Raw genomic sequence first — 24,499 nt, forward strand, 5'->3', positions numbered from 1 at the left:
AGCAAGAGAGGAGTGGGACAGGGAGATGGTTGGGACAATTACGCACGAGGCGCTCAATTGTGGAGCAAGGTCCAGGTGATTATTACTTAGAGATCAGAGAGCAAAGTTCTTAACTAGACGACTTCCTCCTGACTACTGTGAACGTGAGAAGCCCGGCCGGGCATTCCTGGAGCCTAATTACAGGGCCTTTCAGCCAGTGCCCCCATCATTCAGAGGCAGGTTTCTGGGGTCTCCTGGTGTGTTCCCCTTTTCACCCCTGCCCATCCCCAGGACAGTGCCCAGGGTCAGGCAGGGAAGTAATCAGAAGTCAACCTGATCATTCCTGACCGTGAGCAGCTGTGGATGAGTTTGGTGGGAGAGGAATAATAGCCCATTTGTGGGATGCTTAGCTGGGATGTCAGTGGGCAGAGCACTTCAGTCCCCCTGTTCCTGCCCCCACCAGATAAAAGTGTGGGCTCATCACCTCTGTTTTACTTGTATCCCCGGCAACCCACTCTCCTTTATGGTGAGGAAGAATGGGCTTCGGTAAACAGATCTATTTGTGTGACTCCTGTTACTCATTTGAAGCCATGTCACTCCTTTTTCCACTGTGGTCTGTGTGTCTGAGTCACAGGGAGCCTAAACTGGCTTCTCTGAATTGATGGCTCCCTCCCAGCCTGTCTTGACTGACTGCCAACTGAGCAGGGCGTAGCTTACCAACACATTTTTTTTTTTTTTAAGCCGGACTGATTCATAGAAACTCCTTTAAAACACAGTGAAAAGAAACCGCCCATCACACACCCCAGCACACCAGCTCAGGAAACTTATAACGTCGGGAGGCCAGCCCTCTGCTCACTGTGATCACAAACCTCCAGGAGAGCGGACGCCTGCCACCAGCTGCTGCCACTTAGGGCACCTTGGTCAGTCACCGGACCCTCAGGTAGGACAGTTCCCGACACTGCCGGAGAAGCCCAGAGAACTTTTCTTGCTTCCCACTGCTCTCCTCCTTCTGACCTCATTGAAGCTTTTTCTTATTTCCTGGGCTATTTTTCTAGGACTCCTTGAATTGAGCCCTTCAAGCTTTTTAGCTAAAAGTGGGCATTGATACAACTCTTAAGGTTCAGTAAAATCTAGTTTGATGGGGACCCCGGGGTAGAGGCAATCATGGGTCCGTCTGGGCCGTGATTATGTCTTGCAGGAACGGGGTTCTTGTTCTGAAAGTGTGCTGGGAGCAGGGACTTTTGGAACACGAGAGGATAGCGTTTTCTTTCTGGAGGAAACCCGACGTACCTTGAAACCGGACAGCACCTCTGGCTGCTTGCCAGACTTTGTCAATTGCTCTGTTGTGATTTAAATTGCTCAGGACTTGAATCCTTTCTCTGTTTGCCAGTCTTTTGGGGGTGAGGGTGGGTTGCATCTGCTTTTCAGTTTATTTTCATGGTGGCTGTCCTTTGGCTTGTTCATTTCGCTTTTCTTTAAGTGTAAATGTTTGGTTTGGTTTTTTTTCTTTCCACGGGATAGGAGGAGGGCGGGTGGGCTTGTTTAAAGAAAACTGTTAGAGGGAGAGAAGGAGGGAGAAAGAAGAAACTCTCTCTCTTTAAGTGGTGTTTGAAATGTAACACAGGAGGGGCTCCTGGTGCCTGATGTGGATTTCAGAGCTCTCTCCCTGGGCCAGATGTGGAGGGCGGGGAGAGACAAGGGAAAAGTTGGGTTTGGAGGGCAGGGTGGGGTTGGGGGAACTTCATCTGTTCTTATTAAAAATAAAGCAAAACACTGCATCGCTTTATGCTTTTATCCCAGAAGCAGCCAAATTCGGTGCAGAGCAAAAAGACAGCCTATCAGAAATGTTAAAATAATTTTTATTTCTTAGGTAGATGTAAGATTTTTTTTTTTTCCTCCTGCATGGCAGGCAGTGATTGTTTTGGAACGTTTAACTTCTCACTCTTTCCAAAACATGGCTGTACAAACGCAAACACTCATGCTAATCATGAAAGGATCTGGAAAAGGAAGAAGGGTGATTTCTATTTGCTTTTTCTTCTCAAGGTTAGCATGTTGGTTGGTTGAGGTGTGGCCCATTTCAACACAGATACTCGTGTATCTCCCTGCCCGGCCACCCCACTCTACACACAACACAAGGAGAATGACAGGATACAGCTTGCCTGATGAAATTAGGCTTTTTCTTTAGAAATGTGGTTCGTTGGAAGAGAAGATTCAAACATAATCTGCCTGGGTACAGGCAAGGTGCCTGCTAAAATTGCCCTCCAGGGGATGATTCAGTTAGTACAAGGGCAACTTTTCAAGGTGCAGGGGACTTCCACCTTTGCTTGAAATGTTGATTATTTTTAGATTACATCGACATGGATTGGGGAGGCCATTGTCATTAATGATATCCTGAGAAGCTAGAAACAAATCTTTGAGCCTGTGCAGGCTACAACTAGTAAGAAAGATTTGACCAGTCAGGAAATGAAAAACACTGACGACTGTTTGCACGTAAACCATCCTGAATCTGACTATTTGTACGGTGTCTCACTTTACGCTGGAGTTTTATGCATGAGAAAAGTGTGCTGTGTGTTATTGCCTGGAGTTTGAGGGCAATTGAAAAAATGCTGTTCTTATTCCCACTTTCCCATCTTCCTCCAACAAGTAGTGAGAGAGTGTCTTGGCTGTGGGGGTTTTTCTGGATTTCAGCTATGTATGTTCGACAAGACTGGACTGGGAGTTTGTTTTTTTCTCCCTGCTGCTGTCTCCCACCCTTGGGGGTGGATTGAATTCCACTCCAGGCTCTGAGGACTGGGGCAGGGGTTTGGGGCTGGCCGGAGGGCCACGGGATGTCCGGTCTGGTGTCCTGGTCTGAGGACGCCCCGGATTTTACATTGTTTGAGGATACAAAACTGTCCTGGGAGTTGGCAGGAGGCCTTCAGGGACCAACCCAGGGTAGATCACATCCCAGGGCAGACGGTGGCTCCCTCCCAGGAAGGGAAGAGACGTCCTCAGGCCTCAGAGGGGAAGAGACGTCCCTTCCACAGACCGCAGAAAAGACTGGGGCTGTCTCCTCTCTTCCTGCTCCCCTCCTAGGCCAGACTTGGCCCGTCCAGTTCCCAGAGACATCCAGACTCTGGGGGACTGAGAGAAGGAGCCCCATAGAGCCCACCCTGGGGATGCAGACCGTCTTCGCTTGGTCTGCGTGGCTCTGGGGGTTTCAGCTGGTACCCGGACCCACTGGGACCAGTGGAGAGAAAGCAGCCAGTGCCTCACAAGGCTGAGAGATGAACCAAAACAGCTTTTCTGTAGGCACCTTGGCATCAGATAGGGAATATATCTGAAAAACGGCCTCAGAAAAAGGCACAGGGCAAATATAGTTACATGTCATCCTTGATTTGTGCACTGAGTTTGGTAGAGATCTTGGAGGTCAACCTGTTCATTCTCCTGCCATATGCAGAAATCTTATTTTCACACCACCTTGGATGGATGAGTGTTTTATGCTTCCCTAAAATTTCCAGAGAAGGGACTTCGCACCTTAGAGAGTACTTCCACGCCCACCCTGCTTCACTGGACAACTCTCATCACTAGAGTTTCTTAGATCCAGCAAAATTGGCTTGTCTATAACTTCTATACTTTCTCCTGAGTTCTCCAGTCCTGAAAATATCTATTCCATTTTTGCTGTTGCTGTTGATCCATCCAGTGCTCTCATCTTCTAAACACTCAACTCTTATTTAGTATTTGATGATAAAACTTGATAGATCTGTGCTGCTGTTATTACTATTATGACTACCTAAGATTCCGAAAGAGCAGGGAGCATTGCTGAAGCTTTGAGGCTATGTACATACTCATCCCTACCTAGGTGATCTGATTCTGAGGTCTCTTTTTTTCTAAGCAAGGTGTGTGGTTTCTTCTTGAACTGACCGCATACATAGCTGCCTAGCACAAAATCTCAGAGCCACCTAGGACTCTCAGATGTAGGTACTCAGAGGGACACCCAGTGACTACCACAAGGTCATGGTTAAATCAGTGCAATGCCAGAAACACAGGCTTCTACCTTGGCCTGTGGGGCTGGTCCCTTAACTTGGTCCATAGTTCATGGAGCCCACGCCTTGCCACTGTTACTTCCTGTAATGGTAAGTACAGCAACAGGCTGCCAGTTAGCATAACCTCAGTCTATTTGCCAGCAGGCAATCTGGACGTCCAGCTCCTTGGAAAGGACTCATAATCCTTAAGTATTGTAGAACTGGAATTTTCTGACCATAAACTTCCCTTTTCCCATACTCCTTTTAGTTCTGCCCAGATGACCCTGGATTCCTATTCAGTAACCAAGGGAGCAGAAATATGCTTCTAATTAGGAGTTTGCTTGGATTCCCAATACCGTATACGCCATATACACATGTCTCAAAACCACGCTAAGTAACACTTCAGTTACAAGTCATCTCTCTCAATTTAATTGGGAGATCCGCAGACACTGAACCACAAAGATGAAAGCAGAGCCCATGTGGGGATTGCTGCTTCTCTCTCTTCATTTTAAACACAACATTTGGGTCCACGTTTTCTTCTCTGCGGGCTTCCCTGGTGGCTCGGAGGTTAAAGCATCTGCCTGCAATGCAGGACACCCGGGTTCAATCCCTGGGTCAGGAAGATCCCCTGGAGAAGGTAATGGCAACCCACCCCACTGTTCTTGCCTGGAGAATCCCATGAACAGAGGAGCCTGGTGGGCTACAGTCCACGGGGTCGCAAAGAGTTGGACATGACTGAGCGACTTCACTTTCTTTCTTTCCTTCTCTGCTGTGGAAATGGCATTTCTCTTTAACTAAATTGGATCGCTCTACTGGTGCCTCTGGCCTTACCGAGGATGTGGCAGTTTTCATATTTCCCAAGCCTGTTTCATGAATTCTGTCTTCCAATGGGGTAATTAAAATTGAGAACACGTGAGGCTTGGGTTGAAATTGGTGGTTGGAACCCTTCGGTAGGTGCCAGCTGGCTAAATAGGAGGCTTGAGAGGCTTCGTCTTGTCCTGAATCTGCCATGTGAAGTGGGCAGGACATTTGCCTTCTCGATGGAGGGAACTGAGCTTGGTGGTCTCCATGGACCCTTGTGGCTCTGAGACCCTATTGTTCTAAGATCCGATAGTTCCTGTTCTGAGAAATCCCATGGCTCATGCTAATAGCAAGTTTAATCCATAAACACTGGTAGGAAAGTGAAATGATGTAACATGTCTGCATGGAAACAGGAGGATGGAGGACCCAGGTGGACTCCTCTGCTTCATCCGCTTAGAGATTCTTCAGGTACAGGTGTCCGCGGGCTTTACTGCTGGGTTGCAGTGAGCATTCACCCAGCTCATTCACTCAGATGAAAAGAAAGAAGTTTGATTTATGAAACCTGGGCAGTGCTGGGTTAGTGAAGCTTTGTGGGGACACTGACGACAGCAAGTGATCCACCAATGAACCCAGACCAGGCTCCAGAGACAGAGACGCGAAGGTGGTTCTGGGAAAGGAGCCTCACCCTCTTTTCAAGGAGGGTGTGGCCAAAAGGTGTGGATGGGAGCGGATGGGGAGCTGGGCTTCGAGGAGGAGAGGGAAGGTACCAGGAGGAAAGGGGTGGGGAGCAAGGGGACTGCCCGAGGTTTCTTAGGTCTGTGTGCTGGCTGAGGGAGGGGGGCAAATGGAAAGGCCTAGAAGAGGGAGAAGAATTGATGCTTTCAAACTGTGGTGCTGGAGGACTCTTGAGAGTCCCTTGGATTGCAAGGAGATCAAACCAGTCAATCTTAAAAGAAATCAGTCCTGAATATTCATTGGAAGGATGGATGCTGAAGCTGAAGCTCCCATACTTTGGCCACCTGATTCAAAGAACTGACTCATTGGAAAAGATTCTGATGCTGGGAAAGATTGAGGGCATGAAGAAAAGGGGGCAACAGAGGATGAGATGGTTGAGTGGCATCACCGACTCAATGGACTTGAGTTTGAGCAAACTCTGGGAAATGGTGAAGGACAGGGAAGCCTGGCGTGCTGCAGTTCATGGAGTCTCAAAGAGTTGGACATAGCGACTGAACAACAACAAGAAGAGGGAGAAACTGGAAAGAGGAAGCCAGAGAGAGGGCGAAAGAAGAAGGCACAAGTGTGAAGATGCTGGACCCCTGACTCCCTCCCCTCTGGTTTGGGGACCACCCACCCTCAATGTCAGGATAGTCCTTGGGGCCAAGAATTTTGTTCTTTGTCTCACCCCTTCTTTCCCCGCTATGAAGAACCTTCTGTTGTTAAGGAGGCAATGTTAGAATTTCTATGGATTACTTGTGCAGTGTTCATCTTTCCCTAAGAACACTTTTTTTTTTCCCTTTCCAGAAGGGTCAGGTCAGGACTGACAGCAGAATGAGGTCCTTGATACTTTGATGTCTTCTTTCAAATAATCAAAGAACTCTGCCTGGGAGGCTGGATGCGGGAGTTGGGGAGAGGTTATAGAGGTCAGGCCAGCCAGGAGTGTCCATACTTAAGCGAAGCTGAGACCTCAAGCTTCCCTTGGCTGTTTTGTGCTTTGCTGCTGGGGAGGGGGCCTTGTGCTGTGGGTGGGGGCCAGGGTGGAATGTTTGAAGCTCCTCTGGGGCCAGCAGTGCCGGCGGGGTGGGCTGTTTCAGCCTGGGCTGGTTCTGCTGGTGGACCTTCTCAGCAACTCAGTAGGAAGAAGCAGTGACCCTCCAAAAGCCCTTTGTTTTTTCCAGTGGCATCACTTTGGAGAGTCTGTGCTGACCCTCTGATTAACTAGGAGGGGTTGGAGAAACAGAATGAAGCAATAGATCCGGTAGAAGTTCTAGAATTCTGCCAGAAGTAGGAGAGAGAAGCTGTGCTGCAGTGGGGAAAGCCTGGCCCAGGAGATGTGAGGGAGTGGGCTTCATCCCGATTCTGCTTTCACCCTGGGGACCCGTTTTCCCACTTTTGTCAAGGAACTGGACCGAGTAACTTCAACTCTGCTAAGCCTCTAAATAACCAACTGCCTGCAGAAAGAGCCACAAAGCCCACAGCCCACGCCAGGCACCGGGGCGCCCCTGGCTGCACCCGCGTCTGTCCCTGGGGCCCCCACTACCTCCCAGACTGCAGCCTGCTGGTTGAAGCCTGTTGCTGGTTGAAGCCTGTTGCTGGTTGAAGCCTGTTGCCGCCACCTACTGTCAGACCCACCCAGGCGCCCCCCACCCCCCACCCAGGCTGGGCCACACCTTGAGTTTCTTCCAGAACCCTAGTTATTATCTTGGCAGTCTCTCCCTCAGAGACGTTCTGGCCGCCAGAACACTCTGCTTTTGTCAGCAGCAGAAGACAGCAAAGGTTCCATCCTTGCCCTGGGGACATCGCCTGATGGCCTGACCAGCTGCGGTCTGGGGGCGGGGGCTGGCCTCTGTCACCCCACCCAGGTCTGGCCTTGGCCTTGGCAGATGTCACCCAGCCCCAGCCCCTCCCCGGACACAAAAGAGGACAAGGGGAAACCAGAGCGAGCGAGCGAGTGAGAGAGAGAGAGAGAGAGAGAGATTATTCTCTCTGGGAACATTTGCCAAAACAAGATTCAAACTGCTTGTTTGCTTTTAGCAGAGTGGCTGGCCCTCGGATTCTGCCTGAGAAGTTTCAAGCGCATTTCACTGGGCTAAGTTGCTTCTTATCCATAAAGGAACAAAAAGGAACAAAACCAGCAGCCGTGCAGCCTTTGCTCTGTATCAGTCACGAGCCCTTCGATCCTCACGCTTACGGCTGTGCGGTGTGCAGATGAGCGCTAAAAGGGGCTGGGGTCACCACGATGTATGCTTGAAATAGCTTACAATTTTATGTGCCAGCTATACCCATCAAACCTGAACGTCTTTTTAAAAGGGGCGCAGTCAGGAGTCGCCCCCAAATTCAAGCTTTTTTTTTTTACTGCTCAGTACTCTGTCTCTCCAGGAGCTACTGTCCAGAGAGGATATATCATTTTCCCAAAGTCAGCAGAGTCAGAATTTTTTATGAGAATTTCGTTTTCAAAGAGGTGCTCTTTTTCTTTCTTGCTTTTGGTTCCCCTTAAATAACATGCTTGTCCCAGTACCCACACCCCCAGTTCCTTATCCCTAACTATGTGGGAATCATGCCCGTCTACACCAGGGCCAGATAAGCACCACCCTTTCTATAGTAAACCCTGTTCACAGTTGGGAGGTGCAGTTCCCTCACCCCCAGGACGATGAAAAAAAAAAAAGTTGTTTTCTTTGGATCATGTAGATTCCTGTTGCTTTTGCTGCTTGACTGCTGACGTTTCTCCTGGTCATAAAAAACTGCCCCGCATTTTAAAAAAACAGACCCCAGTATGAGTGTACACAGTGAATTACAGCCCAAAGTTCTTTCTTGCCACACCAAACATCCAGGCATCCAGAAGCAAGAGGAGATGGTGCTTTAGGATTCTTTTTCTCCACGTGTTTCCCACGGGGAAATTAATGCCCCCCTTCCCCACCCTCACGTAAAAACAATATTTAGAATGGAAAAGTACACTTGATATAAAACAACAAGAACAATGGTCAGAAAACCTCATCCAAGGTCTCATTCACTGAGCCTGTCTTTAATCCCAGCCTTTTCCTCCTGCGGATACATCCTCTACGGCTGCTCCCCAAAGACAGTATTTCCTCTTCTGCTTTTGCGTTCAGTGGATATTCATTTTGCCAACCCACAAGATCCTCAGTGGGAAACAAACACATCAAAACAAACCAAACAAAAGCAAAATGATCCTGACGCGTCGAAGACAGAAAGGCATCAGTGCCACCACCCTGCCTCATGTTCCTAGGAGAGGCACAGCTGCAGTTTTGGGTGTGACGCCAAGGAGGATGGGCAGATGTGGGCTGGCCCATGGAGATCATACGACTGGGAGTGGCTCTGCCTTTCATCTTGTGCCTTGGAGAAAGCCTTGTGTCTCGGTCTGAGAAAGCATTCTTCAAAGTCTGCAGTTATCCAGAGGAGATGGGAATTTCACTGAAAGCATCAATGGATAAAAAGACAGAGTCTGTCCGGCAGTCGGGTCATCTCAGGACTGTGTTATGATTTACTTGAGATTGGGGGATCTTTGGCTGATATTCTGATATTCTGATAACCTGGAAGTTCTGCTGGCGAAGTGACCACTTTAGAAAAAGCATTAGACAAAGCGCAGAAGTAAGATGGAGGTAGTCATTGCCAAGAGCCGCCTCTAATGCATTGTCAGGACCTTTCTGATGAAAGAGTGGGGAAGTTTTTGTAGATAGTCAGTTATCCATGACTGGAGAAGTTTAAGCATGATTAAGGTAGTTCCTGGTTATAGATTTGTAGATGAGTTTCATGCTCTGGGGAGGGATTTTAAAGTCCAGGGTTTCTGTAATTGAAAGAAGTAGATAGAAAAGTTAAATCTGTAGATAAAATAGTATTTAGAAGTTTAAAATCTTTTTCTTTGCATTTGCCTGTTTCTTCTTGAATAAGAGGGAACAAACACACGTATAACCTTGCATATTCAAACGTCAAAGATACTCAGGAAATATTTCTAGAGTTTGCATATAGTAAGATGTTCAATACATATGTTGTTCAGTCTCTAAGTTGTGTCTGACCCTTTGCAACCCCATGGACTGTAGCTCACCAGGCTTCCCTGTCCTTCATTGTCTCCTAGAGTTTGCTCATACTTATGTCCATTGAGTTGGTGATGCCATCCAACCATCTCATCCTTTGTTATCTGCTTCTCCTCCTGCCCTCAATATTTCCCAGCATCAGGGTACAGAAATAATTTCTAAAAATAACACAGGACTAAAATTCACCTAGATAAAAAAAAAAAGGGGGGGGGATCATTTTCTCTCAAGAATTCTGTTGTTTATTATGAAGACTTCAGTTACCTTGACATTGTTTTTCTACAGGGAAGAAAATATGTCCTTTCTTGATTCATTTATTTGCTGGCTGAACAGATACTTGGCACATGTCATAGACAAGATTCTCTTTTCAGAAACTTAGAATCTTGGGGGTTGGGGAGCCAAACATTTCCACAAATAATTCTGTTACCAGGTAGGCTACCACTAATGATTTTAATAACAGGAGAAAAGTGACTACTTTTGACCTCTGTATCAGGGAAGGCTTCCTAGAGGAGGCAGAATTTAAACTTCCTTGAAAACAATGTGATAGTTAACTGGAGGAAGGTTATAAAAATAGATCTTTTTTAAAAAATCTGTTTTTAATCCTAGGATTTAAAATTCCTAGGATTCCCAGGGCCAGTGTGGAGCCTCTTTCCTGACTGGTGGTGGAGTGGTTGTGTGTTTGGAGGATCTGAGAAGAGGAGTGACTTGGTCAGATAACCCAGTGGTACTGAGGATATACTTAAGAGGGAGGATCAGAAGAGGCGGGTGGGAGAGGCGGGTGGTCCTGAGCTGGACAATGACAGTGGGAGTGGAAAGTAAGAATGCGTAGGAGGTAAGTATTGGAGGAAGAACGCATGACCTGATTGTGTTATTTTAGGCTGTAAAACTGGGATGAGAGGAAGGAGCAATGCGGACTTTGGCAGCTGGTCACTATTGCTCCTGTCTCCCCAGAAAAGTCTGGGCTGTCTTGGCTGCCAGAGAAATGACTAAACTGTCTTCTGGCTCTTGAGACAGATCCACGTGCTTCTCAGGAAGTTATGTTATGCCATCTGGTTGAGGATGCTTCCACTTTGCCTTTGTCTGGGAGACTCTCGCCCACTCCGAGTGAATCACAGACATTTGAGCTCTGTGGGACCCCCCACTCCCATCACTCACACAAGCCCCCAACTCACTGTTTCTGATCTTGTGACACCCCCAGTCTCTGGCTAGTTCTTCAGTGACTCAAGCCCAGGATTTCCATCACATCCTTTGCTGGAGAAGTAGGTCTTGGGGGCTCTGTTCTGTTGTATGGCTCCCCATTACTGTTCCTCAGACCACTCGAAGGCCCTGCTTCCCCCAGACTGTGGTGGCTGCTCAATAAACACACAGACTCCAGGGTTTGGAAGAAAGTTATCAGTCAGCAGTCTGACCCCTGGCTTAGTGATCGTGGAGCCAAATTACCAACGTCTCGACTGTCTGTCTAGAAGTCGATTCTCAATGTCTCTGCTATGAGTTACCCATCAGAAAAGGAAAGGTGTCCACAGAGATCTGATTAATTTCTCATGGTTGAGCATGTGTGCTAAGTCATTTCAGTCATGTCCAACTCTGTGTGACGCTATGGACCGTAGCCCACCAGGCTCCCCTGTCCACGGAGTTCTCTAGACAAGAATACTGGAGTGGGTTGCCATGCCCTCCTCCAGGGGATCTTCCTGATCCAGGGATCGAACCCACATCTCTTGTGTCTCCTGCTCTGCAGGCAGATTCTTTGCCACTGCATCACAAGGGAAGCCCTTCTCAGGGTCAGACCACCCTAAAAGTGTTAGGTTGCCTGCAAAGGGTGAAGAGGCAATAGAAGGCAGTCTCAGGGCTTTGTTCTTTTGATTCTTTCATTTTGTGGGAGGAGATGAGAAACCAATAAATATCGAAGTGGATGGAGCCAGCTAGAGAGGGCCGTCAGCCCTTCCCCCACATCAGTTGGGCATTTACAGCTCCAGTCACCAGCAAGCATCATCTTCAGGTTCAGTGTCACTAACTGCAATGAATGTCCCATTAGCAAAGACCTTCATCCAGATCTGGAATGGTCAGTGGCTGTGAGGCTTGTATCAGGGACAGGAGTGTAAAGAGACCGCTGCCCTAGTGTGGTCTGAGCCATGTGGGAAGGAAAGGGGAAGTGTGGTCAGAAACAAGGATGGCGGTGGAGGAAAGAAAACTGGCGGGCCTGTCGATTAGGGCAGAGAGAGGAACCGGAGAGGCATTACGAGAGCCTGTGTGCAGCTCTAAGTGGTTAACCTCCATTTTTCTTGACAGTCACTTCTCTGCTAGAGTCAGCATTCATGCCTCCAAGACTTTTCTCAGTTTCCCACCCAGCCCCATGGAGTCCTGACCAACCCTTTTCTGTGACTGTTGGGTGGGTGAGGGTAAAGAGGGGATCCTACCCAGCTTCCAGTGGGGAGACCTGTTCCTGGCACCCTGCATAGAACAGTCAGCGGACATCCTATCCCCTGAGAATGCTGTGGATTCAGTAGCTCTGGTGGCCTGGGTCCAACTCCAAGCAGCACAAATAAAATTGTTATGGAAGCCCCAACAGTAACACAACGAGCTTTGGGACTGCCCTGAGCGTCCATGCTCTATGAGGGGGTAGGTGTGTCTCTGAGATCTTCAGAAATGCCATGCTGTTTTCCGTTGCAGTCTGGTTGGAGCTCCCCAGCTAGGACAAAGTGTCTGCTTTCCACTGGAGAGGGCCGTAAATGGCATTCTTTTTCATTCTAAAAAATTTATTTATTTTTAATTGAAGGATAATTGCTTTATAATATTGTGTTCGTTTCTGTCATGCATCAATATGAATCAGCCATAGGTATACATATGTCCCCTCCCTCTTGAACCTCCCCAAAATGTTTCATTCCAAATGCTATAAAATTATAATCCTTTAATTTCTAAGTGTACAATTACAATCTTTGATAATTATTACTCAAGAACAGTTATGTTTTATGAGTATTGTTCAATTGTTGTCACCAATAGAATGGCACTCAGATGCGTCCATAGCCTTTTGAAGAGGTCAGAGAGAGAAATCAATGACAGCTTTAGTGAAACCTATTGCCATGATGGAAAGTTGTAGCAGCCAATACTTGCAAAGATATAAATGCTCAGAAATGGTCTCTTTTCAGTACTTTTATACGAAGCAAGATTCACACGAGGGCAGGGAATGACGCTCTCAGAAAGTGGCCCTGCATGTGATGGGTGGGTAGATGTCTCAAGAGCACCGGGTCCTCTTTTATTTCTGCCCAAACTGCTCTCCAATTTGATAGGTCCCCACTCACCTGTTAAGTATGTGGGCTTCCCAGGTGGCGCAGTGGTAAAGAATCCACCTGCCAATGCAGGAGATGCAAGAATTCTATTCCCTGGTCGGGAAGATCCCCTGGAGGAGGAAAGGGCAACCCATTTCAGTATTCTTGCCTGGAGAATTCCCATGGACAGAGGAGCCTTGCAGGCTACAGTCCATAGGATTGCAAAGAGTCAGACATAACCGAGCACATACAGACATGCTGGTCCCTAAAGATCTCAAGAATTACCTCCCATCTTCCCATCTCAGGATTTCTCTGCTGGGAGGGGGACAACCTGTAGTATAGGGACAGACATTTAAGAAGATAGTTCATTCTGCTTCCAAATGTGTTGGGGAGGGCTACTGAAATTCAAGAAAGGCCTTCTAAGCTGACAATGGATGATCCCAATAAAACCTGACAAATTTCGGGCAATGAAAAGATGGAGAAGCTACTACCTGTGTTATGTGATAGCTCCAGTAAACAGGTTCTACTTCTGGCTGGATACATCAGCCAAAAGCAGATAAAATTGTGTGTTCTGTGCACTAAGAACACTTGCTAATGCAAAGCATTTTGCTCCTTTTTTTGGTGGAAAGATACAGCGTGATTTAGTTAAGTTCAGTCTCTCAGTCATGTCTGACTCTTTGCGACCCCATGGACTGCAGCGTGCCAGGCTTCCCTGTCTGTCACCAACTCCTGGAGCTTGCTCAAACTCATGTCCATTGAGTCGGTGATAACATCTAACCATCTTGTCCTCTGTCATCCCCTTCTCCTTCTGCCTTCGATCTGTCCCAGCATCAGGGTCTTTTCCAATGAGTCAGTTCTTCGCATCAGGTGGCCAAAGTATTGGAACTTCAGCTTCAGCATCAGTCCTTCCAATTAATATTCAGGACTGATTTCCTTTAGGATTGACTGGTTTGATCTCCTTGCTGTTCAAGGGACTCTCAAGAATCTTCTCCAAGACCACAGTTCAAAAGCATCAATTCAAAAAAAAAGCATCAATTCTTCAGCGTTCAGCTTTCTTTACATTCCAACTCTCACATCCATACGTGACTACCATGGAAAAACCATGGTGCGATTACAGATATCTAAATACCCTGAAAGAAAATTGCTATCTTGCTTGATCCCCTCACCCACTCCTGTCTGAACCTCACAGGGAATAGTGATCAGGTGGCGCTGTGGTTTAGTAAGAAGTGAGAACTGGTGGGCCGGAACTCGTGTATGTGGTGTGATGGTGGTGGTGGGGAGGCAGTAGACTAGCCAAGCTGGATGAGCAGGGTATTTGGAAAGCATGAGTGTTCAAATGATCAAAATGGAGAGTGTGAGCGGGGCGAAAAGAATCAGGCTCAACATCAGAGGGTTACAGAGCAGTCTAAGGAGACAGAGAATCCTGCTGGATCCCCAACAGTGTGTCAGAGAGGAGACTCCTAACATTCTCCTTGACCTCATTTAAGAGGCTTTGCTTGGTGTATTGTTTTCCATCTCTGGCCCCTCAACCCCTATTAGGAGGAGGATGTTTGTCAATTAAAAGCAAAGGGGAAAAAAAAGTCATTTCTACAGCCCAAGGAGAATTAAGCACAATCTTGTTATATAATGTTTTAATTCCCTGCATTCAGAGAATGAATTCAGGCCTGTTCCCTTCCCCGTGAGGGGTGAGATCAGGATCTAGTGATGGTGTGAGTCTGGGGGGAGTCGGGAGGGTGACCAACACAGGGATGAGAAGAGTCAGTTTCTCCTCTTCATCCCCACGGGTGGTCCCTAGTGGTCCTCCCTGCAAGGCGCAAGGATTCGATGTAGAGATAATTTCTAAGAGGACCAAAATGACTTTATTCACATGGCCCTGTGAACTGGATAGCCAGTATCCTATTGCTTCACGTGGGGCAGCCTGGTGAACGGATGACTCGGTTGCTGCTCAGTTTCATATAATAGCAATAACAGTAATAGTAACAGTAATACTAATAACCACAGCCCCATTAGTGTCTGCCAAGCGCCAAGCACTGTGTTGGGAGTTCTCCATCTAGGATTAAATGTAACACTGTACTGTGAGCATTGCAGCCCCCACCTTCCATAGGAGGGAACTGAGACCAGAAGGTCAAACAACCGTATGTGACTCTAACTCAGCCTCTGTCTAATTCAAAAATCTCTTTTCACTGTGCATTAAAGTCAAGCAGAAAATTGAGGAGGTGTGATTGAGGAGGTGTGCAAGGATCTGAGAAAAGCAAAAATGCACTGGAATGTATGGGGAGATTAAATAACAGGCACAAAAGCTCTAAGCTCTGCCCTGAAGGCGAGCAGTCAACATCATCATTTTGATCATTCACAGTTGGAGAAATTTCTACAGAAAGAGTCTGGGTGGTAGGGAAGTGCTTAGATGGCGAAAGAGGGAGGGAGTGGTTGGAATGGATCAGGGTGGGCAGTGGAGGCCCGTGTCTGCCTTTCATTCTTGGCTTGTCAACAGCAACCTCCTCCCACCCCCCGCCAGGGTACAGTAGAGCATTCTGGATTTGGAGTGCTTGATGAGGAAAGGGAGAGATCAAAAGCACTGGAAGTGTTGGAATGTTTACATCCAGGCTCTCCAATAAGTACCCTGTCTGAAGTGGAAGGGACTCAAACTCAAAGCTTTAATTAAACGAGGTGGGGGGAGAGAGAGAGAAGTGGGACACAGTTACTGGGTGTGCATAGCCATCTCCTCCCTGGGAGGGGACAGCCACACGTCTACCCTCCCGAGGGTGTGAGTAACCTGAGCCCTTTCCTTCTGAAGTTCCAGCAAGCCTGCACCACCTGGTAACTGTCTTGGGTGTGACAAAGCATTCCTGCCACTGACATCAATCAGAATAGCCGCCCCCTCATGCATCCTTCACACTTCCTTTTATGTTCTAGGTTTGATGATCCATGGGCTCCCCTCATCACTTCTGCTGAGATGATGACTGAATGCTTCCATTTACCCATGCACATTCTTAATCTGTTAGTTCCCCATCCTCCCATCCACCGTGTGATGGGTGCATCTGCTGATGGGCTGTACTGAGTCCAGGAGGATTGGTGTTTGGGTAAATGTCACACACAAGCTGAAGGCACATTTGGTCCCTCCCGCTGCATCCAGCCCCCAGACGTGCCATATTGAGTCGTAGGAAATATAACCCTCTGCCCCCAGACCAAAAGCAGAGTCCCTACCATGATGTAGCCCAAAGACTCAGGTGCAACACAAGTCTTAAAATATTCCATTGGTAGGTGATCAGACCATTAAACTGTAATTGGGTTGTTATAATTATTGAATATTCAACAGCATTATTATAGTGGAAGTTGTGGCTCTCACATTTTATATTTCATACGGGATCAGATTAGTAGCCCATTTGGTCTCTGGGCATTGAGTAATAGCTGCCAGTCTTAGGAAGGCATCCACTTCAATTAAAATCGCTGGGTGAGCAGTTTGATAGAAGTGTGGACAACTTCCCTAATGGAAAATGGAAATTTATACGACATTGTTGCGTAGAGACCTGGAAATGACAGCTGTGAAAAGCCTTTTAAAAACCAAAAATCCTACTTTTGACCTGTACAATGCAAACAAAATAGTAACAGTTACCATAAAATTTTTCTTGTTTTGAAACAGGCTGTATTAGAGGGATGAATATATAAATACCCGAGGTAGAATTTTCTTTCTGTTTAGATCTACGTAAACAGATGAACAGGCACTTGGGGAACTGGGCTAACTAATTAGGTGTTGGCAGAATTTATGGAATCATGATGATTTTTTACTGCAACTCCTCTTGGTTTTAGCAGAGAACCCACCCATGTGGGAAAGCTGAAATAACGCATTGAATGAGAGAGTAACTTCTCCTTTTCCTTTCGTGCTCTCCTTTCTTTTCAGGGCTCTCTTCACCCTCAAGCCACCGAAAAGCCAAGATGTTGGTGTTACTGGCGAGTATCTTCGTGGTCCACATCGCCACCGTCATCATGCTATTTGTGTCTACCATTGCCAACGTGAGTCCTGTTCTTTTCTGTTCATTCATTCATTTGGAAGTTATTTGAATATTTACACAAAGTGCTACAAAAGATGTTTAAGCCATTGTGAATTTACAGCTTAGTCATGGAAAAAATTAAACACACACTTGCACTTCAAACAACTAAATATTAATAACAAGTGTCTGAATGAGTGATCTCGCCAGGTTGGAGAATACAGTGAGGCTTCTCAGGGAAGGTGGAGCTTGGAGGATGGCTGGATGGGTGGGGTTTCTTTCTGCTAGAGATGCAGAGTGAAAGGAACTTGGGAAGCATTCCAGGAGGTGTGCCCAGCCAGGGAGGACAGGTGGGAGGGACAGGCTTTGTTCAGGACAAAATGAAGACACCATGTGGCAGGCCAAACTTCCTTCTGGGATCCTTGATTAGAAGGAGAAATGGGGGTGAGATGATGAGATGCTTTGGTGTTCCGACCAACAAATACAAGTTCTGAGCAGAGAGTAGCATGTGAGAGTGGAATTATGCAAGATTAACTTCGTTTGCCTGAATTAACAACAACAAAAAAATACAAACTAAAAATACAGAGTAAGCCATAGGCTGTTCTGTCTGAATCTGGGGCTACTCTGACCTCTAGTGGTAGTTTGCAGAGTCCAGTATGCTTTTATTGTGCTTTTCTCAGAAAAAAACAAAAACAAATCCAAGACAACTCCTAGGAACTAAAGACCAAGGCCATGCATCGCTAGATAAACAGATATGACCACAGAATCTCTGTGGGTCCCTGTTACAGTTGAAGGATAGTGAGTTTTAAATTTCAGAGAGAAGAGTTTTGCCAACATTGGTGGGTACGATTATAAGCAAGATTCAATGAAACATCACTGTGATGACCTACCCCTCGCCGTGTGGACTCCTCCAAACTTGGATTTAGCAGTTCTGTTCTGTACACCCCCCCACACACCAAGTCTCTCAGTCTACCAGGTCCAATAAATGGCTTCAAACTATTTTAGTGGATGCCCCGTGCTGAAATCTGAATTATCAGCCTCTAACATGGGGCTGAACTCACAGCTGTTTATTAAATCAAGAGCAGGCAGGCGACTGGACATCCTGGCCCTGCTTTTCCAGTAACTCGCATTTGAACAGACACTCTGTGTAGACAGGGCTGGGTGTTTGTCTTTCATCCCAGAAGGATAACTGTTTCTCTTGGGCCTGGAAGGAGGGGGTGCTGGCACCGTGGTGAGCCTCGGTGAATACATTTTGGTCATTTTTTCTACTTTCAGCTGCCCCCACAGGAAAGCTCTGACTGGACTATGTTATTATGAAATTACTTTTCATGTTGTGATAATCAAGGTTTATCCTTCTATTTAGATGAAAGTGGCTTATTGATCTCCCCGTCTCAAGACTGTTTTCTTTGCTGCCGTTACGTTTCTTACTTTTTTTCCAGTTGAACATTTTTCCTTAACTTTTTTCACCTTCTTTGCCAGGCCCTTTATTGGAAACAATCTTGGTAGGGTGTATGAATTGCACATCTTTAAAATCAATTTCCTCATGCAGGGTTTCCGTTTCTTAGAGCCTTAGAATGATTTAAAAAAAAAAAAAAACAAAACCCCAATGGTTGGATTACGTCTTTACTTTTTCAGTAATGAGAGATGTGAAGTCCAGAGAGTGAGGTAACTTCTCCTCGGTCATACATTCTTCTCTCTCGTTTTTTCTTGGGACCTCTGTGACTTCAGTTTTAGCAAGACATTATTTCCACCTAGAGATGAGCTTCTTAGCCCCACTTATGGCTAAACATGGCATCTTGCATAAGATTTAGTCCAGACACAAGCTGATGGTTGTTTCTTTTTCTTTCAAGCCAGGGAGTTAGTTTTTAAACAATTTTTTAAATTTCTTTTTAAATTTGTATTGGACTGTAACTGATTTACCATGTTGTGTTAGTTTCTGCTGCATAGCAAAGCGAATCAGTTATACATATGCATATATCCACTCTTTTTCAGATTCTTTTCCCACCTAACAGGAGTACTGAGAAGAGTTCCTTTATGTCTTTTTGGTTTCAGGTCTGGGTGGTGGCAGATTCGGGAGCGGGATCAGTAGGTCTCTGGAAAAACTGTACCGTCGGTGGCTGTGCTGACACCCTTTCCTACGCGGGTGAAGGTACGTGCAAAGATACTGTACCCAGTGCCCTTGAGGAAATGGCCAGCTCCTTGGGGACTGGGTGGCCTGACGTCCTCACTCCCTCTGCCTTCTGTCCACAGATGCCCTCAAGGCCGTGCAGGCCTTCATGATCCTGTCTATCATATTCTCCGTCATCTCCCTCGTGGTCTTCGTGTTCCAGCTCTTCACCATGGAGAAAGGCAACCGCTTCTTCCTCTCCGGGGCCACCATGCTGGTGTGCTGTGAGTATCAGCTTACTCAGAAAAAGCTTTCCTGTAGATCTCACCCTGGGGGCTCTCAGTGGCTTGAACAGCTGAGCACTAGGGGCAGTGAAATGCCTCGTACAATTTACTGGCTTGGTCACTTGTGCTCTTGGGGAGAGCCCCTGATAGCTACTTGAAATAAGAACCCTCATTGGCTTCACTGTTTAAACCTGGGGCTCCTGGGCAGATACCAAGTAGCCGGGGTCTGCCCAGCTGTAGAGCTTGTATGGGTTCGTGCTCAGTCATGTCTGACTCTGTGACGGCATGGGCTGTAGCCTGCCAGGCTGCTCTGTCCATGGGATTTTCCAGGCAAGAGTACTGGAGTGGGTTGCCATCTCCTCCTCCAGGGGATCTTCTTGACCCAAAGATTGAACCTGTGTCTCCTGCATCGGCAGGTGGATTCTTTACCACTGAGCTACCTGGGAAGCCAGAGCTTGTATCCAAGATAGTTGGAGGGGCAGGGGATGTGGGAGTCCTTAGATAGATGAGCTTGCTGATGGCCATTCCCTCTCTCCCAATATACACAGTTTGATGGAAGGTGTGTTCTTTTGCATCCCCCCAGGGCAGCCTGTCCTTGTGTGCTGGGGTCTAGGTGGGAAAGCCAGTGGAAAGGAGGGGGGAAGACCAGAGAAGCTGGGTTTTACTTCACAGCCACACAAACCAGTGCAGGTGTGAGAACTCGAACACCAGTGGTGCAGCAACATAACCATCAAGCCTGGTTCGGGGCCATCAACAGAACTACCGCTGGGGGCCAAATTTCAGATTTCATTTTCCCATCACCCATGAGGAACATAGGATCTTTCTAAAGTTATAAATCTTTTTCTCGCTTTGAATGTTAAGAAATCAAACCAACAGTGAATCACTTCTCCCCACTGCAGGGCTGTGCGTCATGGTGGGGGCCTCCATCTACACTCATCACTATGCCAACAGCTCTCAAAACCAGTATTCGGAGAGTCACCACGGCTATTCCTTCATCCTGACCTGGATCTGCTTCTGCTTCAGCTTCATCATTGGCATCCTTTATCTGGTCCTGAGAAAGAAATAAGGCTGAACACATTTACTGGGGAACTGGGGGGTGGGGAGGAGGGAGCCCTTGAATCTGGGAGGGGAGTGGAAGTTGCTAAGCAGGAAAAACCAGGAGAGGGAAGGGGGGGAGGGGTTGAAAGGGGGGAGGGGCTGAAACCCAAACATGATGAAGGGGGTCCTGTACTGTCCAGCCCCTGCCCTGGGAGAAAGCCGTTGCCTGGGACGGGTGCTCCCTGGATGTGGGCCAGGGGGCCTCCCTCCGGCCACTGGGCTTGGCCTCCAGCTGTTCTCCGTTACACACACCGCCTGGGGCCCCAGCAGCTGCCACATCACTGGCTCCACTTCCGAGGGTGAATTCAGTCTTCAGACCCACTGCACCCAGTTAACACAGCGGTACAAGTTCCGGCCAGGGCAGATATTGGAATAAGCCGAGCCTGGAAGCCATCCTGCCTTTCTGACCCAAAGCAAAACATCACCATGTGAAGGGCTCGAGGGAGGACTTTGGCCACTGTGCCACGATCCCTCTTTGTTAAACAGAGATTTAACTCTCTGGTATTTGTGACAAAATGGGAAGAAGAGACATAGTGATTAAGGCCAAGTTGGTGGCTTAGCTAAACTGAGAAAGAAATTTTCACAGTGGAAAGCCTGGGGCGTGGTCAGAACCCAGACCAGGCCTCACACAGCTGTCCCTTGTGGAGACCTCTTGCCGCGGACTTTGCTTGGTCTCTCGCTTAAAGCCACGGCAGCACTCTGGAATTTCTGTAAAGCCACTAACAACCAATTCAGCGGTGGGAGCACCACGCAAATTATGGGAAAAGGGGGCAGTCTTACAACGGGATTATATTAGGGTTATGTTATTAGGAACCTCTCTCTGTGCAATCAGTATTTAAGTATAAGATGTGAGAGAGATGGACATAGATCCTTGCAACTCAATCTGTTACTCTCCCCCTAAATTATACCCTTTTGAGGAAGTTTTATCTAATTAGCCAAGTTGGAGATCAGGGCTCCTGGGCTCAGAGATAGCTCTAGCTTTGAAATGAGCTGAAGGGGTCGCCTTTCAGAAGTCCTGCCTGTCCCACAATACGGATGAGTCAAGGCAATTTTGGAAGCTTCTTAAAACACATGCAAACCAAACCACACATCCTTGGGTGAAAGGTGCTATACAATTGTCAAGTATTAAGCATACTAGATTTCAGTCACAGTAAGAACAGAGTGTCTGTACTTCCAGGAAAATAAGAAAATTTCTGTGAGAGAAATAAAAATATAGGTGATGGGCAGATATTTTAAGGGAAAAGCAAAAACCCCTAAAACTCTTGTGGTGCCAAGTCCGATGGTCATTGAGCTTCTCTGTTGCCACAAGAGTGTTTCTTTGTAGGACTTAGAAGTATGGTATTAGTATGGTAATCCTGGTTAAGCAGTCATTGCTCTGGCCTGGCGCAGCTATTTTTAAGCCATCTCAGATTCTGGCTAAAGGGTTTATTTGTTTGTTTTGGTGGAAGACACTTCCTTTATCAATTTGAGAAGACCTACCCTAGGGAGAATCTGAGACATCTTGCCTACTTTTCTTCTTCTAGCTCCCCCTTCATTCCATTTCTTATATAGTTTTCCTTTTGGGGAGCTGTTATGCCACAATTGCTGGTATTTATATAAAAGGATTATTACTAAGTTTATTTCTTTATGTTTATTCTGGTTAGGGGAATGTGGAGGGTGGGCCACCAAATTATCTGGACTAAGGGTAAATGGGTTGGAAAGCAAAAAACTGTGGGATGATGAACTTTTAAATTATGATTTAGTGATCATATGACTATAGAAGGCTGTCTCCAGTTCAGAGGCAGTCTTGCATACCAGATATATCCAAAAGAGACACTACCATTGTGTTAAAAAGTTAAACTATGACTGGAGTGAACCATGTATTCCCTGGCCTTTTACTTTGTTTCTGTGCCATTTATGTCTCATGTAATTTGCATTACATTGGTGGGTTGTTCTAGTACTGTATTTGGCTTCTTCTTTAATAGATTGATATTTCATATACTATAATTGTAAATATTTTGATACAATGTTTATAACTCTAGGCATATAAAAACAGATTCTGATTCCCTATGCTGTGTGGGTGTTTTCTTTCTAAAAATGTATGACATTTCCCCCTAATTAAGTTGTCAATCAGTTTGATTTGGACAACTTGGCATTTATCTGAGATAATAAGCTACTTTCTGGTAATGCATTAGGCATTTATACAATAACTCTTTCAGACAACTGAATGTTACTATATTTTCATCTTGCTTTCATTAGGCCTTTTAAGCAAAAAAAAAAAAAAAAAAAATGGAACTTCACAAACTATTAGAGAGAGGTTATTATCTTGAATTAGAATGGTTTATGATATTAAGAAATGAGACACTTGCTAATTTTCTTTGAAACAGCCAACTCCACTAATGTGTCTTCAATATATAAGGCAATTCACAAAGGTGTGTATAACATACATTTGCATGAAGGCATTCATTGCACAACCTGGGATGTACCTGTAGGAAAGCTTTGAGGCTTTCTGGGTGCAGTGAGGACTGGAATCAAGGGTGGAAAGCAGAGTTGATGCTGCATACCCCAGTCTCACGCTGACACCAATAAGATGAGTGCTTTCAATGTGGAGTAGGCCATCTTTCAGTCCCTGGTAGACTTGGATGAAATCACTGCACAGAGTAAAACACACACACAAAAACCCCACAATGGAAGTTGAAAATAAGACTTTGACATATTTTAAGTTAAATTAATCAAATTGCATTGATTATTGAAAGCCTCTTAGAGACCTATGTGTATTGGTTCCAAAAGTTATTTTCCTAAGCTGATTGTCTGGAACTCACAGCACATTGTCCACAGAGACAAATTGAAATGATCTTACTTATGATATGGGCTAAAATGACTTTTGTAAGTCTAGCCTGGAAAATAAGTCTAATTATGATTAAACTATAATTGTTATCTTCAATGGGAAATGAATTAGTCAGGTTTTGAAACTTGGACCCCTCTTTTGCCTCTCCAGACCCTTCATTGCAAGAGGAGTGTATCTGATAGAGGCAGAGATGGGAAATGAATAGGGGTCAATTGCCAAGGGGGCATGGCTGCCTGGGAATCATTCTTCCCTGGTCATGTCAGAGTTTGCCATTGAATACAGGAGAACGTGGTATGTAGCACAACTCTGACTGGCTTCAAATATATAATTTTTTTAAACTGGAGGTTCTTAAACTGGGACTGCTTGTTCTATTCTGCAACTGCATGATTTAGAATCAACCTTAATTTCCCCACATTTATTAGCATATCAATAGCTTAAATCCAGTTTACCTAGGAACATTAGAATGATTCTTATTCCTTGGTACAATAATTGACAGGCTTTTGGAAATGATGAAATCTTACTATTTTAGTTTGATTTCACAACATTCCCTCGCTCTCATAAAATAATTACAAAGGGCACATATATCTATAATTTTGAAGATGAGTCAAAAGTAAACCTGTTTTGAGTATTTGAACACAATTTGCAAGAGCTCTTAAGGTAACTAGGCCTTGCAAAATCAAGTTGGAGAATTATAGCACTGGGTTTTTGAATGTGATCGATTACACAAATGAATTGGATATTTGGTCACCTTGTTTTTAAAAAGTTAAAATCATTCTGGCAGTAATATTTAAATCCAGATTTGCTTCCATAAACCAAGTTGTCAAACTCACTTCAACGTGTCATACTTGAACTGACTCTACTGATTTCTTTCTGCAGAGTAGTTAACATTCTTCACCTTTCACTGTGTTTAATGTTTGTCAGACACGTACACGTGGGGTATAAAAGATTTTCACAAATGCTGGTCGGGGTCCTTGGCTAAGAGGAAACTCTGCCTTGGGCCCACCGGTGTAATAAACTGCACTCCACTAAAAAAAAAAAGTTTGTCAGAGCTCCTGGAAGAACAGATAAAAGATCAACGCAGACAACTTTTTTTAAAAATTAATTTTTACTGGAGTGTAGTTGCTTTACAGGGCTTCTCTGGTGGCTCAGACGGTAAAGAATCCACCTGCAATGCAGGAGACCCTGGTTTGGTCCCTGGGTTGGGAAGAGCCCCTGGAGAAGGGAATGGCAACCCACTCCAGGAGACTGCCATGGACAGAGGTGGGCTACAGTCCTTAGAGTTGCAAAGAGTTAGACAGAACTGCACACACACACAGCTGCTTTACAATGTTCTGTTAGTTCCTACCGCACAGTGAAATGAATCAGCATTGTGTATATGCATATCCCC

General features: G+C 46.0%; 1 protein-coding gene across 1 annotated transcript; it reads left to right on the forward strand.

Annotated features, from left to right (window-relative positions):
* Positions 1-762: 762 nt before the first annotated feature.
* On the forward strand, positions 763-22,334 carry EMP1 (epithelial membrane protein 1). Its single transcript, XM_043881386.1, has 5 exons — positions 763-919; positions 16,709-16,821; positions 18,849-18,945; positions 19,047-19,187; positions 20,087-22,334. The coding sequence occupies exons 2-5, from the start codon at positions 16,744-16,746 to the stop codon at positions 20,251-20,253; spliced, it is 483 nt and encodes a 160-aa protein (XP_043737321.1). The 5' UTR covers positions 763-919; positions 16,709-16,743; the 3' UTR covers positions 20,254-22,334.
* The last annotated feature ends 2,165 nt before the right edge of the window (positions 22,335-24,499 follow it).

The sequence above is a fragment of the Cervus elaphus genome, chromosome 22 (genome assembly GCF_910594005.1).
Source record: "Cervus elaphus chromosome 22, mCerEla1.1, whole genome shotgun sequence".
Taxonomy (NCBI): Eukaryota; Metazoa; Chordata; class Mammalia; order Artiodactyla; family Cervidae; genus Cervus; species Cervus elaphus.

Excerpts from the sequence above, each read along its gene's own strand:
- EMP1 (XM_043881386.1), top strand. The coding sequence starts at position 16,744 with ATGTTGGTGTTACTGGCGAGTATCTTCGTGGTCCACATCGCCACCGTC. Across the intron at positions 18,946-19,046 it reads CCTTTCCTACGCGGGTGAAG|ATGCCCTCAAGGCCGTGCAG; the intron begins GTACGTGCAAAG and ends TTCTGTCCACAG. Across the intron at positions 19,188-20,086 it reads GGCCACCATGCTGGTGTGCT|GGCTGTGCGTCATGGTGGGG; the intron begins GTGAGTATCAGC and ends TCCCCACTGCAG.